This window comes from Pantherophis guttatus, chromosome 2, assembly GCF_059756535.1.
Source record: "Pantherophis guttatus breed Tessera chromosome 2, ASM5975653v1, whole genome shotgun sequence".
Taxonomy (NCBI): domain Eukaryota; kingdom Metazoa; phylum Chordata; class Lepidosauria; order Squamata; family Colubridae; genus Pantherophis; species Pantherophis guttatus.
The window spans coordinates 27,043,883-27,063,016 of NC_142064.1; the positions used below are offsets into that span (position 1 = coordinate 27,043,883).

A 19,134-nucleotide genomic window follows, 5' to 3' on the forward strand; every position below is an offset into this window, starting at 1 on the left:
CAGCTCTTTATCCTTTCTACTTTCCCACAATAAGTAGAGACTTCTCAACATTGCATTCCAATTTACACGGGGGATTCCAAGCTACCAAAAACATTAGTTCTCCAGCTATCATCAAAAACAGTATAGGAAAACCTCTAATCATTTTAACATGACAGGCAGTAGTGGGTTCCTCTTACCTTCGCTACCGGTTCGGAACTGGGAGCGCGCACACACGCGTGCTCGCTTTGCTCATGCGTGGCACTTCTGCACATGCGCAGAGCCTCTGTGACAATGTCCAGGCAGGTGGGCAGAGCCTCCCACCACCGCCACTACCAGTTTGTGGGAACTGGTGCCAACCGGTAGAAACCCACCACTGATGACAGGCCAACTAATATCAGTTTCTAGTTGTGCAATGACAATAAATGTTCATAAGCAGAGTAAGTCTTTAGCAGCCCAATACAATCAATCATTTCTTTGTTTCCCCAACAAATAAGGCGCACTTAGAATTTACCACAGAAGTAGTGGTAAATGGCCCCTACTTCTTCTAACATCACACTAGGACTTTAGTCATCCACAAATTTCATACAACGTTTGCATCTGGGATGTCTTTGCGTATATAGCTGTGTATGCAGGTGTTTAGCAACCTAACCCCTAATCTATCAGGGCTTGAATTCAGAAGAGAAGCCTTTGTATGTACTAGAGCTTGACTTCTGTAAAAGTTCTGCACTGCAAATTGTTGAATTGTACTTGTGAATGAGCTACTCACCAGTGCTTGTGTGGGCATCCTACTTCTAGGTGGAATAATACAGATACTCCCTGACTTATAACTGGTTTCAAAAGTTGTAAGGTCTGCACGGATCCAATGGGAAGAGAAAACCAAGCCTCAGGTCTAGGGGGTCTCCTGAGGTGTGGGAAACAGACCATGGGGTGCTTCTGGGGGGAAGCCTTGGGAGGTCCAGGACAGGTGAACCTGAGCCTGCACTAGACCTCCCAGGATCACCCCAACCCATGGGGGACCCTGTGCTCTACTTAATGTCATCGGGGAGAGCAAGGGTGGGCGTCATTAAATGAGATGATCACATAGACATCTCATGTAACAACCTTCCCAACTTGTAATTATAATGGACAAATTCCATTATGTTCATGCGTCAAGAACTTCCTGTATGTTCATCAAAATATACTTGTGATTTCACTACACTAATTTATAAACAAAGAACTCTTTCAACAAGCATGCCCTTCTTATAAGTCTGACTTGATTGATATAAAATTTAGATAACTGAGTGAAAAATTGGAGGGAAGGAATCTCTTTGGATACTCACAAAATTCTTGCTGTATAAGTCAAATACAGGTGGTCCTTGACTTAAAACAGTTCATTTAGTGATCGGTCAAAGTTACAAGGCACTGGAGAAAGTGATTTATGGCCATTTTTCACAATTACAACAGTTGCAGCATCCCCATGAACATGTGATGTTTGGCAACTGACTCATATTTATGGTTATTGCAGTGTCCTGGGGTCATGTTATTACCTTTTGCGAGCTTCTGACAAGCAAAGTCAATGGGGAAACCAGATTTACTTAACAACCATGTTATTAACGACGGCAGTGATTCCCTTAACAACTGTGGCAAGAAAGGTCACAAAATTCCCTTAATTTTTCACTTAGCAACAGAAATGTGGGCTCAATTAAGTTCGTAAGTTGAGGACTACCTGTATTTCTGACCATTTCCCTTCTTCCGTTCAGAATAGGAAAAAAAATGAGAACATAAAAATCTAGAATATCTTCATTATTTAGCGCATCATTTTATATTGTCACTATTTTTTCCAACTATTGATTGATTAACTGAGAGTGAAAGGTAGTGACTTGATTGAGGACTGGATGAAAAGAGAAAATAAAGCAATTTATACTAGTCTGAAAATGAACGATGGCAGTGTTTGTCAACCTTAGCAACTCAAAGATGTCCAGACTTCAACTCCCAGAATTGCCCAGCCAGCCTAGAGTAAGGTCTACGCATCCTAACTACAAAGCACACCAAAACCGCAGTTATCACCCTGCAAAATTAGAGTCTTGAGAAAATGTTCATGAAGTCAACCCCACCCACAACTCTTGCACAAAGACTTGCTTTAGGTTGGACAGGGACATTTTTAAAGAATGATGTAAGTGGAATAAAATTCAACCAACCAAGGGCACTCTGACATTTGAATGCATCTTGAAGTTTTAACACACTTTACTCGCATAGTACAGCTTTGTTTCTTGAGAAAAAGAACATTTAGAAATGCAATTTAAAAAAAAGAAGTCTGAAGCCAAAAAAAAAAGGCGGGGTCCCAAAACTTGCCTTTTAACTATATTTGCAGAGGTTGCCTAGTAGCTAAAAAATGCCCATTAATTATAAGCACGCAGATATCCCTTTAAGGTTTGCTTTGCTAGCCTGCAGATTTTAGCCTAAACACTGGCTGTTAAATATCTGACTTTATTTGTACATGTCTCCTGACTTTGAGCTCTTGCCGCATGGGGGTTTCAAAGGCTCAGTGCTTACTTGGGACAACGGAAGGAGGGGGGCTTATTAGAGGAGGGAACCATTCATCTTCATGTGTTGGGGGGGGGGACTTGGACAACAAACAGGAAATGCCTGGTTCAATTGCAGCGGCTGCTGATACAGAAGGGGACCAGAAGCAGCAGCAAAGTCTTGTGAGCAACAGAACTTCTATTCCAGCTTCAGTTTGTGTTTGCCCACAAGGTTTCCTGTTACACTTCAGCCATGGGATTTGGCTCCCTCACTGCCATCTGCAGCATCACACGTGTCTCCATCCCTTGTGTGGGAATAACAGGTATGTCCACCTTTTTTTAATTTATGAAGCTTTCATTCTAGTCAAGGTGTGAACAATATCCCCCCTTTTAAGATTTTCCCAGAACTATGCAATTCATGCTCCGATTTCTGTCTGTTTCTTTTGGAGTCAGTTTTTGCACAGTTAAGCTGCCTTTGCAACCTATATGCTTTTAATACCAACACCTGTGATGTCACACCAAAAAAGTAACTGGGGGAAAAAAAATTAAAGAGAGAGAAGACTGATTTGCAAGTGATTGTTCTCTAGGCAGATGAGATTACAGTGTGCATCGAGGTAAACTTGTTGATTTCAACTTTGACTATTACTAAAGGGCCAAGCTAAAGGGAGAGATGAACTTGTGCCTAGTTAAGTGCCCAGAAGTAAAATAGTGCATTGTCACTGGGTAAATTGCCAAAAAAACATGTGGTCTTTCCATTTACGGATGTTATGTTCATGAGGATTTCTTAAAACAAGCAGTGTGGTGAAATTCAGGTTGTAGCTGGAAGAGAAGAAATTAAAATAGTCATAATTATTTAGAATGTTGTGGTCTGAAGAGTAGTTCTACTGAAATGCATGCGCAAAGCAGGCAAGGGGTTGGAAGGGTGGATAATAATGTTTCCAAAGGCAGACAATAACTTGCAGATTTCTTCCTAAAGGGTAAAGAGCTTGTTTTTTGTTTTTTGTTTTGCTCATATCTTTTGATTTTTTCATAAACTTCTAGTTATTTTATTGATTTTAATGAGCTCAGTATATAGTAGACTAATGTTTCAGTTGTGCTCACTTGTGGAAGATCTTTATTTCTGAATGAATATGCAGCAGTTACGCTAATGCTTAATTACAGTAATTCAGTTTTCCCAAGTAATTATAATACTCTGCATGCATGTATCGCACTATTCTAACTTTCAAAATTATACGGTGATGGTCCACCCTTGTTGGTATGGTAATTGTGGTAACGTTGGTTTTATGTCATTATGGTTTTCCATTTCTGGACCCTTGGAAAATGTGATTTTGTACCACCCACGCTTAGTAGAATAAATTACTGTTAAACTTTAACTTGGAGAAAATAAGTACATACAAAAGCTGAAAGGACAAAAGAATTGAATCTGCAAGAGTTCTTAATGAGTTGCATGCATTGTTGATTATCAGATACATCTCCAAATTCCTGAAAGAAAGATAGCAATAAGCATGGAATATTCCACTTAGCATTCATGTAAGCTATTGCTATATATATATAGTAGATAGTAGAGAGCATTCATGTAAGCTATTGCTATATATATAGTAGAGGGTAGATAAGTGTACTAATAAGGAAGATGCCTGATTTTGTTGATCTTCAGTTGATTTACTGCATAGACCCCATCTTCGTTCACAGTGTACTTGCAAATGCTGTCTTGGATGCCTCATCAACACTATCATTTATCTATCTATCATCTATTATGTACGTCTATCTATATATTTATATCTAACTATCTACCATCGTGTACCATATTTATTTACAAGAGATTTCTGGACCACAAATGTTGTATAGCTTGTAAGAAAACTAGATATGAGTGGATGCAATTGCATGCTCTGCCTGGAAGAGTACCTACCCACCCAAACAGAAAACAAAAGTAAATTGGGGGCGATTAGATCACAAGGGACTTTAAAGATCAGGGAACAACCTCAATGTTTGTCTTCTTAAAATGTTAGTTTTGTCAGTGAAATATGCCTACTGATCCCAAAGAGATTATGCATTACTAATCCAAACTAACTTTTCAAGAAGCTGTATTTGACATGAGATGACATAATATATACATTTTAACTGATGTATGATTTGGAATATTTCAATCATTCCTAAAAAAAACCCCACTATTTGAAACTACAAACATCAATTATGAATAAAATTGTGAATTATGAAGATTTGTTTTTGTTTTCTCTTCCATTTACCCAGCCACTGTTTTGTCACGGTTTGTATATCGTCTTGACAGGTATTACTTGGAGCTGGATTGTCTTTAATACAATCTCTCTCTTATTTCTACTAGTCATCCTGTAGTAAACATTTTTTCTACATATCCTATATTAACTATGAGTCTGTTAGTCATAGTTAATAGTCTACTACATAGTAGTACTAAATAAACATAATTAGTCAACCTTGTAGTCTGGAAATATTTTTTCCTGATTTAACTACTTTGTCAGTAGTTACATTCTGGGGTCACCTCTTTGGGTTACCCACATTTACCAGTGATGTCCATCAGTATACTACATTGTGGTTATCTCTTTGGACTACCAACATTTAGCAGCTGGACTTGTCAGTCTTCTACTTTAGGAACACCTCTCCCAGGTATTCTGCATGTTTTTTTCCCCCTTCTCACTCATCCATTGCACTTTATCAAAATGAGCACTATGCTAAATACACCTTATTTTTTGTACACTACTTTGCATAAACTATGAATGTAAAGATTAAGAATCAACCCAATTAAAGTTTCTTTATTATTTGGATAAATGAGATACTGCAATTAAATACTACACAAATTGTGGGTATGTAAAGAGTGAAAAGAATTCAAGGTGAGTTGGGCTAGATCTCTTGTGGATGCAAAAGGACTCATGACTGATGATGCATTTGACCCCTCCCTTGGGCTCAGCCTGTCATCTCCTACCGTAATATCTTATTTCCATATTGTTCTTGCAGTCTGTCATTTTTAAATCCACTTTCAGAGCAGTCTCAGGCATATCTGGGAAAACTTGTTCCTTTTCCGTAACATCTTTTAAATACAGTCTGTCTATTCTGACACACTCTCCTAACTCCTGGATCCATTGTTCACAAATATCCTTCACTATGCCCAATAGTATTTTGCCCCATTCTTATTAGTAATGCAAGTGCTTTTTCTCCTGGAATCTATAGTTCTTTCTAGTTTCCTCTAGTGTCCAATCTTCAAAGACCTATATCAATTTTTTTAAATACTTCAAAACAATAGCATTTCCCATGTGAAGGATTCTTATAATTTCAAAATCTTAACCCCATCTGGACTCCTAGTCCATTTGTAACCTTCCAAAATCAGTGCTATAATTACCCTTTTTCTGTTTATTCCCAAAAAAATATGTGAAAGTTGTGTTAAAAACTATTTTAAGAAGGATTGAAGGAAATTCACCCAGTGCTGTAAAAGTTCCAAGTTCCTAATAGCTGAAAAGCAGTTAATAAGCTATTTCCAAAAATGATTAAGAAAGAAAGCATATGAACTCTGTGTCCATAAAGGCGCCAATTGCAGTTTAGGCAAAGGTGCCATTCCCTTGTCTTGCAGGGCTCAGAGACTTGTCTTGTGGTCTCCTCCCAAGGAGCAACTGTGTGGAGAATTTGTGGACAATAAGTCTTCTCCTTGCAAGAGATGAATCCTGGAGAGCTGGAAGCAATGGTCCATCACTGACTTTTCATTCCACCACAATCATCACTCTTCTCTCAGCAAAGCAAAGCCATCTTCAGTTGACCATTTTTCCTCCCAGAAGTCCAAAATCTTGATCCTTATGTGATTTCCTTAGAGCAGGATGGGGTGAAGAAAGGGTCCAGAATAGTATAACTATTTAGATCTGCTATGCAATTTGATTTTCAAGTTACTCTTGTTCAAGCAAATTCTTTAAAAAGTTGACAGTTCAAGACTATATACCATGTTTCCCCAAAAATAAGACTGTGTCTTATATTTTTTTTAACCCTGAAATAAGCATGTGGCCTTATTGCCATGCGCTCAAAAGCCCGTTTGGGCTTATTGTCAGGGGATATCTTATTTTGGGGAAAATAGGGTATTAAGTTAGCTTTATTAGATTTCCTGTTATTGTGTGGCCAGAAGCAGTAATTGGGGAGGGGAGTGTTTCCCCTATACTTTCAATTTGAAATTGTTGCTAGTATTTTTGGTTTGTTGTTGTTTTGTTTTGCTTTACTTTGTTTTATTTTACTTAGGATGCTTACAGAAGAACAATTTCTAATTGTAAGAATATGCTTACATACACTAAGAAACCTCCTTTTGCTAAAAAAAAAAAAAATGCTATGATAGCTTGTGCTATCTAGCTTTATTCTATCCAGCTCTAGCTTTTCAGAAACTCAGATTCCCTCCTCTCATGACCTGGATAGCTCCAACTCCTTCCCCTCCTCCCTATTCCATCCCTTATCAGATCCTGAAGATAATTAAATGCATTTTATACCCCACACTGTAAATGTTGTTACATAATCACATGTATTCAACTGGAAAGAAATTTTGACACCCACTTCAGGCAAGAAGGAAGGCGGGTGTGAGAACGAAAGCTAACACACTCAGAAGCGAAGGACCTAAGTCCAACCTGTCCATTCCAGTAACAATACACAAGGAGCAACCACTTTTGCTGTTGAGAAATAAGGAGTTCTTATATTACAATGTAAGGCCAAGAGATTCATACAATCGGAAGCTGGGGACTGCTATGTAGATGCTATAGTCTGCAGGGCCTGGTTTCCTTTCCAGGGATGTGCTAGAATCCCTGGCTAGACCCAGTATTGATTTGGGTGAAGCATGATAACAGAACTGATTTTGCTACCAATGGAGCACTGAAGATTCCAACAGAAATTGTATGGGGTAGAACCTTCTCCTTAGCTTGTATAGATGTATAAATCATCGTTATATCGCTGAAATACTTTCTTTCTCCAGTGATCTGCCTCCACGATAATGCCCATATAAACTGTGGAACTCCTGAAAAGTTGCAGTTGTCCAAAGAATGCTGCATGTGTTTGATAATAACATTAATATAAAGAAAAGATTAAAGTATTATTCAAGGAAATGTATTAAATGCAGTGGTACTAATTAAAAAAAACACTACAAAATAAACAAACTATTTTTATGATTTGTATTAACATGTTTTCCTAATCAAAGCTCCAAACTCAGCATATTCCCATTTCTAGGAATAACTTTAGAACCTAACAAGCAGGTATCTAAATGTGGTGACACTCTTAAAAGGACCACTTTAAATCTCAGTAATTTAGCATAATACATTGTTGTACATTAGTCAGTTAATGAGATAGGAAACAATATACATTTGCTAAATAAAATAACATAAATAAAAATAAACATTGGGCCAGGTAGCACCTTAAACACCCACAGCTTTAGAGTAGTAATGGCTCACTTGCAGCTCTTGTGCTGAAATCACAAGGAATTTTACCATTCCTACCATCCCTAACATTTGGCAAGAAATTACTAAATTTCAGAGATATTTTTTCCCAAAGATTTTTTTAAAAAATAAATATACCAACAATATAAATTTTGTTTATATTCCTCCCTACTTGGACCAAATGGAGACTTCATCCGCTTACTTCACTTCATCACAGCTACATCTCCTGCAGCCTCAAAGTTTGACTAGAAAGAAGTGTAGTCCCAAACCAAAAATAGGTTGATCATCTCTTATGCAAAGGCTATCTAAAGATTAAAATATCATGCATCAAACCTGCAAAAAGATGCCAGTCCATGCAAACCTTTAAATACCATAATAATATGAATATATATAAAACCCAGGTGGGCAACAAGAAAAGATCTTCAACAGTCTTGCAAACAGCACCTTACAATATTCTAAGTATGTTCTAAACAAGGAGAAATCACTGTTGCAAATCAGTTTCTCAAAGTGTGCAGTTAGCGCATCACACAGCTTCTACAAATGTACTCCTTGCCATTTTTGTCTCTGGAACCAAGGGTCAAGCATATTTGTAGAAAGCTGAATAAACAAGTTTAATGACAAAGTATAGGCCTGAAATACACCCTGCATTCCAAACTTTTCTTCCTCTAAACAATTGACTATAAGTGTCAAGGATCAAATACTCTCTCTTTTCCATTGTAACTTTTGAACTAGCTTAAGGCAAAATATTATGAAATGTTATCATATTCAGATCTGATTAATATAGTTTGTATTAAACCTACATATGTGACAAAATTCTGCTTCCAAGCATAATCCATTGTCATTTTATAAGGTCAACATAAAACAACTACTTTGTGCTGGCATTCCCAGCCATTCAAATTCTCTGATGTTTTCAGTTTTATTCTAGACTTACCATCTCAAATAATATCTTTCTCAGAAGTTATTTGACTTAGTGAAGAAGCAGCCTAATAGTCAATGTTCTTTACTGAAAATATATATATATATATATATATATATATATATATATATATATATATATATATATATATATATATATATATATATATATATATATTAAAATGCTTCAGTTAATCTGTCTCAATGTGAACTACACTATGCATAACAGATTTCTATGAAATACCACCATCGAAGCATGCTACTTAGAACTCTTTTTCCCTATTAATCAAATAATTTCTATTTCAATGCCAAAGTAAATAATAGCTTTGGACTTTGGGGGTAGTTTTCCCCCCAAAAAAATAAGAACAAAAGGTCTATGTAAATTAACATCCAGTCTCTCTAGTTGCAGAAATAGAGAACGTCCTCCAAGTACATCATCAAATTTGGGCTTTCATATACTCCAAATGATAGTAGATTATAATTAGCTTGAGTATTTTTATTGTTCTTGGAAATTTAGCTCAGTCAGTATTTTCTTAATTACTTTTTTACTGTGTTAAAAATGAAAAATTGTGGATTTGTATATGTAGAACCATCTTTCTGATGGATTGAAAAAATATTAATCAATTTTTATTTTTTTATTTTTTTATTTGATTTATATGCCACCCTTCTCCGGAGACTCAGGGTGGCTTACAATGCGTTAAGCAATAGCCTTCATACTTTTGTATATTTATACAAAGTCAGCTTATTGCCCCCACAAACTGGGTCCTCAATTTACCTACCTTAGAAAGGATGGAAGGCTGAGTCAACCTTGAGCCAGGTGAGATTCGAATTTACAGTAATTGCAGACAGCTGGTGTTAATCACAATGCTTTTAGTCTGCTGAGCCACCGGGAATGTATTTATTTGGTGTTTCTTGACTGCAGGCAACTGTCTGGACAGGTCCCTGCGATTTCCTTGGCAAGGCTTTTCGGAAGTGGCTTGCCATTGTCTTCTTCCTAAGGGTGAGAGAAAGTGACTGACTCTCAGTTGGCGTTATGTTTAAGGTGGCACTAGGACTCATGGTCTCTTGGTTTATAGCCTGATGCCTTAATCACTGCACCAAACTGGCTCTCAAATTTACCATGAAATCTACCAAATTTATCAGAAATTTACCATGGGGGGAAAAACTGTAGTATGTTAAAACAGCCAAAACTACCTTTATATTTTAGATATTTTAGTACATCTTTCAAAGGTAATGGGGCAATAAGGAAAATGTTACTATAATTAAAAATTCTAAATTGGAAATTGCAATATAACAATGATTTTAATATATTTTGTAATTAATTCTTTGCAAACCATTCTTTTTACAACTTTTTGCCTAGCTGGGGTGGTTGAGAAAACCCCAATTTGCATAAAATGATTTCCCGATACTGTTTTCTGAACAGATTTCAACACACTTATTAAAAGAAAATAAATGCGGAATTACATAATCTAGATCATTGATATTTTACTTAAGAAGCTTCACTCTTTTCTCTTCTCTTAAACAAGTGGGCTTACAAATTTAGATGAATTTAAATTCAGTGGTCTTTGCCAAATGAATGCTCTTAGGACAACCAATAATACATGAATGATACTTTGCCCTAGGATTCACAAAAAATTATCAAACGTAATTAACAGTAACCCCAAAATCTGAGAATGGAAAATGTGATGTAATGTGCATATGCTGATTTTTTTCATTCCGCCACCAGGGGAGGTGAGAACATTTGAAATTTCAAAAACTTATTTTATAGTATCAGTGATAAACACTCACTGCATAGAAAGCAATCTTTGAAGGTTGTTCCCAGCATCCAGTCTAGCCTCCAGAATGCCTTTTATTTTTCTGACCTTTTTTTTCGTATTCTTTTTCTTACCCAAAAATCACTGAGTTACTGCCATTTGTTATTTCTATATTCTCAAAAGGCCTTTAGAATATATAAGAGCTCAGAAACATTAGAATGTTTCTGGCTCTACATATAGATAGGAAACCATGGAGCTTCAGCTGTTATGAAATGAGGTACCACAATTGCACTAGTGCCAGTTGGCACCATATGCCTATTTTAGAGTCCAATATATGAAGACACACCATAAAGACATATATGCATGGTTAGTAGTAAAAGACTATAAATGCTTACTTGTGACAAAAAAGACCCCTCTGAAAATGCACAGCACATAAAAAGAGATCATGCCCGAGCTCAAGAATATTTAGTAACAGCTAATGCTCTGGAGGTTTTCTGCCACAGGCATAATTTCGTACCATGCACAGCAATATAGATCTTAACTCTGCTTCCTCAAAGAATTATACAATAGAAGTTCTGGTTGCTTTTCTCCCTTTTCCTCTTCATACAAACAGACTCAGATCACACCTTTCCTCTGTATCCTTAACTTCCTGAACAATTAAGTTACACCCCCCCCCCCAGAAGAATAAAAAGGCTTGAAGCTTTCTAACAAAAAACTCAAGTGCTTTCTTCCTGTAATATGCAATCTGATTTCAGAAGTTGAATGCCTGTTCTTGGACCTTTGCAATTTCCTGCTTCTAGAGACTAAGTGGGAATTCAGATATATTCCTTGTTTCTGACTGTTCTGAAGCAATCCAACAGAAACTTAGAGAGATGAAGCAACCAATGAAATATCTGAGTTCCCAATGATAGCAAAAGTAAATCTAAACACCAATGTCATTATGTATCATTCAGATGAGGCTTTTGATAGTCACAGAAATAATGCCCAGTACATTTCCCTTAATATATACACTCTTGCTAAAGTTTTCAATAAACACTGGTATTGTAAATCATCTCTGGAATATTAGAACTATGTAAGGAAGCAAGGTCAACAAGCTAGGTACACAACTTACAGAATCATAATCCAACACATTCCTGTTGCTACACAATGCCCGTGTAAGGCTTTCCAGAGTGAAGGCTTGTAGAAAAAGCACTAAACACATTGGTAGCAACTGGCCAAATAAGAACAGCATCTAGTTAATTTCCATATGATGGACTACCCTTACATAAAGCTGCTAAGTCTTTTCCAAATGTTAGATAAATATTAAAATTGTAACAACAAAACACTTCAAATAGATCTCTGACCAGATACTTTTTGGAATAAGGCATGTACTGTCGTGAAACATCCCAAAAGTAGAGAATGCTATAATATTTTTCTGGCATCATGTTTGCATCATCTCTTTATACAAAGACCAATAAAAACTGAACCCAAAATTTGAATAGCATTAGTGATTGGTAAGTTTATACCAAATTCAAAGGTTTTCAACAGATTCATTCATCTTAACAAAGTAATATAAACAAGTGCAAAAGTATTTCTTTATACTTAATATATTTCTTTTTCATATATTTCTATACTCAATTATCATGCTCGTTTTAAAGATTACCTCATTTTGTATTACTGGAAAAATATATACATTGCGTTGGCATGGACACTATTGATTATAGGTTTTAATTTTGGATCTTTCTCTGTTACATAAAGGGGAAGGGCAATGAATCACCATTAATTTCTTCTGGAAGTCAGAAACCATAACCAACAGAACCACATAAAAGCAATTTATGTGTAATTGGAAATTCAATGCATTCCATTATTCGAATGGCATAAAGGCTTTTTTCCCCCTCTTAAACTTGTTCAAATTAAAAAGTTGTGGATCTGTTTCCTCTGTAATGACTTTTCTTCCTGTGCATACATAATGAATAACATTGAATATCAGTGAGCCATTCATAGAAAATCCTCCCTTACTTTCCATGACTATACTTTCCAGCTTAAAACAAGTAACACATAAAAAATGTACCACCCTTGTGCTGTGGTAGAGATGACTCTCAGTTTCCATCAGACTATAGCAGGAGACTTAAGAGTTATGTAACTGATGGGATGTCTGATTATTTTGAAATCATTTTCTTAGAAATATGCTCCTTCCAATGACTACCTACCAACTTCCATTTGGGGCTTAGGCAGTACTGTGCCCTGATCAATAAGGAAGTATGCTTTATTAGTAAACTAAATCCCACAAGAATGCCAAATGATCATTTAATCCAACATTTCTCACTGAATCCCATCCTAACATATATATATATATATATATATATGTTTTCATTAACTGGACTCCAGTGCTTTGAGGGGCAATATATATATATTGCCCCTCAAAGCACTGGAGTCCAGTTAATGAAAACGGGTGGGGAAAGAGTGAGGCTTAGAATATTGAAACAATTCTACGTTGCATTTTAAAAGATTGTTTTTATTGTACTGAACCTCTCCCTACGTTGGCCAGCTGCTCTTCTTTAAAAATGAAAGGGAAATGAACCTCAGTGCATAAACTCCCCGAAAACCTGGGTCAGAATAGCTGTTCACGGATCACACCAACCCCCAACCTGGTTAAGTACCCCTTAAAGAAGCCAGTTACCATATGAGCCCAGGCGAGCCCCGGAAAATGGGGGATGGGGGCAGTTAAAACAAACCAGGTTTAAACTGGTTTGGGATTAAAACCGATTCATTTGCTTATCTTTGCGTCCCCAAAACCTCTTTTGTTTCAAATCAAACGCTCGCAGAGAGGCGCAAGAGACATGAGGTCCACATTACGACGCCCGCTTTTAAACGTGACTTAGGCGGGAAGCTACCAGCAGCTACGTCTCCCGCCGCACCCCGAGGCCCCAACCTCCCTCTCTCTCTCTCTCTCCCTTCCTAACGGAACCCGGCTTAATCGCGTCAACGGACGAAGGGAAGCCCTTCCCTTCCTCAGCTCTCGCGGCTAGAGAGCAGCGGTGGAGCCCCGCCGGCAGCCAACCAACCAGCCTTTGCCTTGTGTCCCGCCACTCCCCTCCAAGACTCGTGTCACATTTACGCTCCGCCCGAGGCCTGGCCTGTTCCTCCTCCTTCTCCGGCTTGGCGCTTCCCCTTCCCTCGGCCATGGCTTCTCTCCGCACCAGCCATTCAATGAGCGGCTGAGAGGAACCGCGCCGGAGCGCCCACAAGCAATTCAAGCGGGCCGCGAGCCAAGCGCCTCCGTGGCTTGTTAAGCGCTCCGGCGGTCGTCGGCCGCATTTGCTCGCCCCGGGACGGTCGTTGGTGAGGCTGGTCGGTCGGCTGGGCCCGGCCGCCGGCTGAGAAGAGGAGGAGGAGAAGGCGTCCTTTTGGCCGATCCCGGGCTGCCCGCCACGATGAAGCTGGTGCGGAAGGACATCGAGAAGGATAACGCCGGGCAAGTGACGCTGATCCCCGAGGACCCCGAGGATATGTGGCACGCCTACAACCTGCTGCAGGTGGGCGACAGCCTGCGGGCCTCCACCATCCGAAAGGTGCAGACGGAGTCGTCCACGGGCAGCGTGGGCAGCAACCGCATCCGCACCACGCTCACCCTCTGCGTGGCGACCATCGACTTCGACTCGCAGGCCTGCCAGCTGCGCGTCAAAGGCACCAACATCCAGGAGAACGAGTACGTCAAGATGGGCGCCTACCACACCATCGAGCTGGAGCCCAACCGGCAGTTCACGCTGGCCAAGAAGCAGTGGGACAGCGTGGTGTTGGAGCGGATCGAGCAAGCCTGCGACCCGGCTTGGAGCGCCGACCTGGCCGCCGTGGTGATGCAGGAAGGGTTGGCTCACGTCTGCCTCGTCACCCCCAGTATGACGCTGACCCGGGCCAAGATCGAAGTGAACATCCCACGAAAACGCCGCGGCAACTGCACCCAGCACGACCGGGCCCTGGAGAGGTTCTACGAGCAAGTGATGCAGGCCATTCAGCGACACCTTAACTTCGAAGTGGTCAAGTGTGTCCTGGTGGCCAGCCCGGGTTTCGTGAGAGAGCAGTTCTGCGACTACATGTTCCAGCAGGCTGTCAAGAACGACAACAAGTTGTTGCTGGAGAATCGCTCCAAATTCATACAGGTAATTTAGAAGTTAAGGGGCTTCATCAGAGATGGGTTTCAGCAGGTTCTGACCAGTTCTGGAGAACCGGTAGCAGAACTTTTGAGTAGTTCTGAGAACCAGTAGTAAAAATTCTGACTGGCCCCACCCCCATCTATTCTCCTCCTCCCAAGTCCCAGCTGATGGGGAGGAAATGGGGATTTTGCAGTAATCTTCCCCTGGATTGGGGAGGGAATGGAGATTTTACACTATCCTTCCCCTGCCACGCCCACCAAGCTATGCCACGCCCACCAAGTCACACCTACAGAACCTGTAGTAAAAAAATTTGAAACCCACCACTGGGCTTCATGCCATCGGCTTGAATGATCTTTAGCCGTGCACTGGAGTTGTGTGGTATATAGAAATGGGAGGTGTAGAAATACCTAACCATGTAATTTTTTTTAAAAAAAAAACCTATTTAATTTTAATGACACGTAAAATACTGAAATTTGGATCACCTAAATCTGGCTATAATTTGCCTATGGATTTAAAAAAAAAACCTTTAGAAGGATACGTATGGCCTTACAAATAACTTTAGTGCAGTTGAAATCCATCTATGAGAGGCCTACCTGTGTTTATTTTTTATTGCTTTTTTTACTGAAAAGGAGGGGCGTTGCTGTCTCTCCTAGTCATAATCTCCAATCTTTAAACATAGTTTTAAGAAAAGGATGGACTGATATTTAAGATAATTAAAACAATTTTATAATGAAACCCTAATAAGTATGTTTAGTTAAATGTGTTTGCTCTGATTTAAACTATACAATGTATGGGTGGTCCTCAGTTTACAACTACAATTGAGGCCAAAATTTATGTTGCTAAATGAAATGTTAAGTGAGTTTTGTCCCATTTTATGACTTTTCTTGCCACAATTGTTAAGTGAATCCTTGCAGTTGTTAAGATAGTAACATGGTGGTTAAGTGAATCTGCCTTCCCCACCGACTTTGCTTGTCAAAAGGTCGCAAAGCTGATCACATGATCCTGAGACATGCAACCGTCATAAATATGAACCTGTTACTAAGCATCTGAATTTTGATCACATGACATTGAGGATGCTGCAGTAGTCATACATGAAAAACGATAAGTCACTTTTTCAGTCCTGTCGTAACTTTGAACGGTCATTAAATCTACCTATACATTTACTCTTAGCTCCTTTATAGATGTCCATTCCTGTTTTTCTGCTTGAGACTTTTTCTCAAGCTGTTTAATGAGCGTGATTCATTGTTTAACTAGTTTATTATAAACCAAAATTTGGTTTGAAATGAATATAGTTTATGAAGGGATATGGAGCTTGATTCTTATCTAGGCAAAAGTGCAGCTATTAAGTTCAGCTAGACATATTTCTCAGTAAATATACTTACTACAATAATCCTGGCTGACCTCAGGTAACCTTAGAGCAAAATCCAAAGAGGGCATTGTATTCTTGTAATTTTTTAGCAGTTCCATATACAGGTAGTCCTTGATGTACAACCATTCATTTAGTGACTGTTTGAAGTTATAACGGCTCTGAAAAACTGACTTACAACCAGGGGTGAAATGTAAAATTTGTTACTACCAGTTCTGTGAGCGTGGCCTTTTTTTTTAACTTTTCAAAGCATTTTTTCTAATGCTTTGAAAAGCCTCTGCCGATCAGGCAACTCAGCTGGGATCGTCAGAGACTTTCCAAAGCATTTTTTTTACCACCTCTTCGGCCAAGAGGTTGCAGAAAAAAATGCTTTTAAAAGTTAAAAAAAAAAGCCTCTGATGATCGTGCGGCTCAGCTGGGCATGGTGGAGGGGGGGGCACAGGGATTTTTGCTACCGGTTCTCCGAACCACCCACCACCATCGCTATCGGATCGGGTGATCCGGTCCGAACCGGGAGCATTTCACCCCTGCTTACAACCATGTTTCACACAACCTTTACAGCATCCCTATGGTCATGTAATCAGAATTTGGATGCTTGACAACTGGCATGTATTTATGATGGTTGCAGTGTCCTGTTGGCATGTGATCACCTTTTACAACCTTCTGACAACCAAAACCAATGGGGAAGCCAGATTCACTTAACAACCATGTTACTAATTTAACAAGTCCAGTAATTCACTTAACAACTGTGGCAAGAAAGATCACAAAATGGGTCAAAACTCACTTATCAACTGTCTTATTTAGCAATGGAAATTTTGGGCTCAATTGTGATTGTAAGTCAAGGACTACCTGGATTGTCTTTTTGAATGAACTAAAGGGGTTTTTTTTAGATTGATAAATTGTTTTCCCCAAATAAGAAAAATATATAATGTTTTCCATGTATTTTAAAAACCTTTACAGGTAGTCTTCGATTTATAACCACAGTTGGCACCAAAATTTCCATTACTAAGCAACACAGTTTTTAAGTGAGTCCTGAACAGTTTATGACCTTTTTTGCCATAGTTGTTAAGCAAATCACTGAAATGATTAAGTGAATCAGGTGATTGTTAAGTCAATCTGACTTCCCCCATTGACTTTGCTTGTTGGAATCTGGCTGGGAAAGTTGCAGATGATGATCACATGACCCCAATACTGTAACCATCGTAAATTCATGCCAGTTGCCAAACACCCAAATTTTGATCATGTGTCCAATGGGGATTCTGTGATAGTCGTAAGTCCAAGGATTCGTAGCAAGTGGGTGAAATGCTCCCGGTTCAGACCGGATCGCCCGATAGTAAAAAGTTTTAAAAAAAAACTTATGATCGTGCGGCACAGCTGGGATCATCAGAGGCTTTTCAAAGCATTTTTTTCTGCAACCTCTTGGCCGAAGAGGTGGTAAAAAGATGCTTTGAAAAGTCTCTGGCAACTCCCAGCTGAGTTGCCTGATCCGCAGAGAGGCATTTTTTAAAATGCCTCTCTGACAACCCCAGCTGAGTTGCCTGATTGGCAGAGGCTTTCCAAAGCATTAGAAAAAATGCTTTGAAAAGTTAAAAAAAAAAAAGTTGGCCACGCCCACCCAGTCACATTAAGCCCCCCCCCCCCACCAAGCCACGCCCACAGAACCGGTAGTAACAAATTTTACATTTCACCCCTGATAGCAAGTCACTTTTTTCAGTGCCGTTGCAGTTTTGAATGATTACTAAATGATTGGTTATAAGTCAACTTGTTCCTGGGAATTTGGTTTCCAAAAGAAACTAATCATTATCATAGTAGATAATAGACATTTTCTGTTATTTTTCATACTCTAGGTGCATTCATCATCTGGACATAAATATGCCCTGAAAGAAGCTCTTTGTGATCCAGCTGTGACTAGTCGACTTGCTGATACCAAAGCAGCTGCTGAAGTCAAAGCTTTAGATGATTTCTACAAAATGCTACAACATGAGCCTGATCGGGCCTTTTATGGTCTCAAACATGTGGAAAAGGCTAATGAAGCTATGGCTATTGATACTCTGTTGATCAGCGATGAACTTTTTAGGCATCAGGATGTGCCTACTCGTAGTCGATATGTCCGGCTCGTAGATAGTGTGCGTGAGAATATGGGCACCGTTCGCATCTTCTCTAGCCTTCATGTATCTGGGGAACAGCTTGGACAACTGACAGGTGTAGCTGCTATTCTGCGTTTTCCTGTTGCAGAACTTTCTGACCAGGAAGATGAATCTAGTTCTGAAGACGATTGATGATGGAGAATAATTTCACCCTTCTTATCCTATTGTATAATGAGACTACTTCCTTTGTAATATTTGTTCCCAATAGTAAATACCAAACAAAACAAAAAATAGAGAACAATATTTTTTAAAACAACTGACCAAGTTGTCATTTTGTGAACTTGATATTTATGCATTTGTGTTGCTGTGGTGATATGTTAACAGATCTCCCCTAAGAAAGCTGGGGTGACCTAACTAATGGCAAACAATTCTAGTTTGTGGTGAAACATGAAAAAACAATAAACTTATCAGGCAAGAACAGTAACGTGTTTATTTGTGTATTTTAGAAAGAAACAATAGTGTTGCCATCTTTTCTTTATCCTTTTGCCCTCAAAGACTATGTTGAAAGGAGAAAATATATAGTCAGTAGCAATAGTCAGAAAGCATGTGGCAAGTTTAAATCTTTCATAATTTTAACACTGAAAATTACTAACTTATGTTCTGTCGGATGTTTCCATTTTAGCAATTGACTATTAACATTTTCTTTTATTATAAATGAAATTTTAAATTCATGGTGCTAAATGAAACTTTATTGACATAACTAATGGGCTAAAAGTTCACATAAGATCTAACAATATATTACTAAATAACTGAAGGTAAATTATTTTTAAGAGTTGAGTGGAAATTCAGTTGCAATACAAACATTTGTTAAATGCTTTGGCAAACCTAACCAACTAGCTTAGTTCCAGTTAACATGCTTAACATAAACACTGTGCCTGATTATTTGTATTTATCCTTACACAATGAGGCTTGCAGCTAC

General features: G+C 38.7%; 2 protein-coding genes across 2 annotated transcripts in view; both read left to right on the forward strand.

The window, feature by feature from the left end:
* Positions 1–2,341: 2,341 nt before the first annotated feature.
* ITGA1 (integrin subunit alpha 1) overlaps positions 2,342–19,134 on the forward strand; it is a 94,034-nt gene continuing 77,241 nt past the window's right edge. Inside the window, exon 1 of the mRNA XM_034440854.3 lies at positions 2,342–2,803. Coding sequence (XP_034296745.2) covers positions 2,734–2,803 — 70 coding nt within the window. The 5' untranslated portion in view covers positions 2,342–2,733. The remainder of the gene's footprint in view (positions 2,804–19,134) is intronic.
* On the forward strand, positions 13,008–18,635 carry PELO (pelota mRNA surveillance and ribosome rescue factor). The gene is made up of 2 exons (XM_034440855.3): positions 13,008–14,708; positions 17,916–18,635. Exons 1-2 carry the CDS (start codon positions 13,983–13,985, stop codon positions 18,345–18,347), a joined length of 1,158 nt encoding a protein of 385 aa, XP_034296746.2. The 5' UTR covers positions 13,008–13,982; the 3' UTR covers positions 18,348–18,635.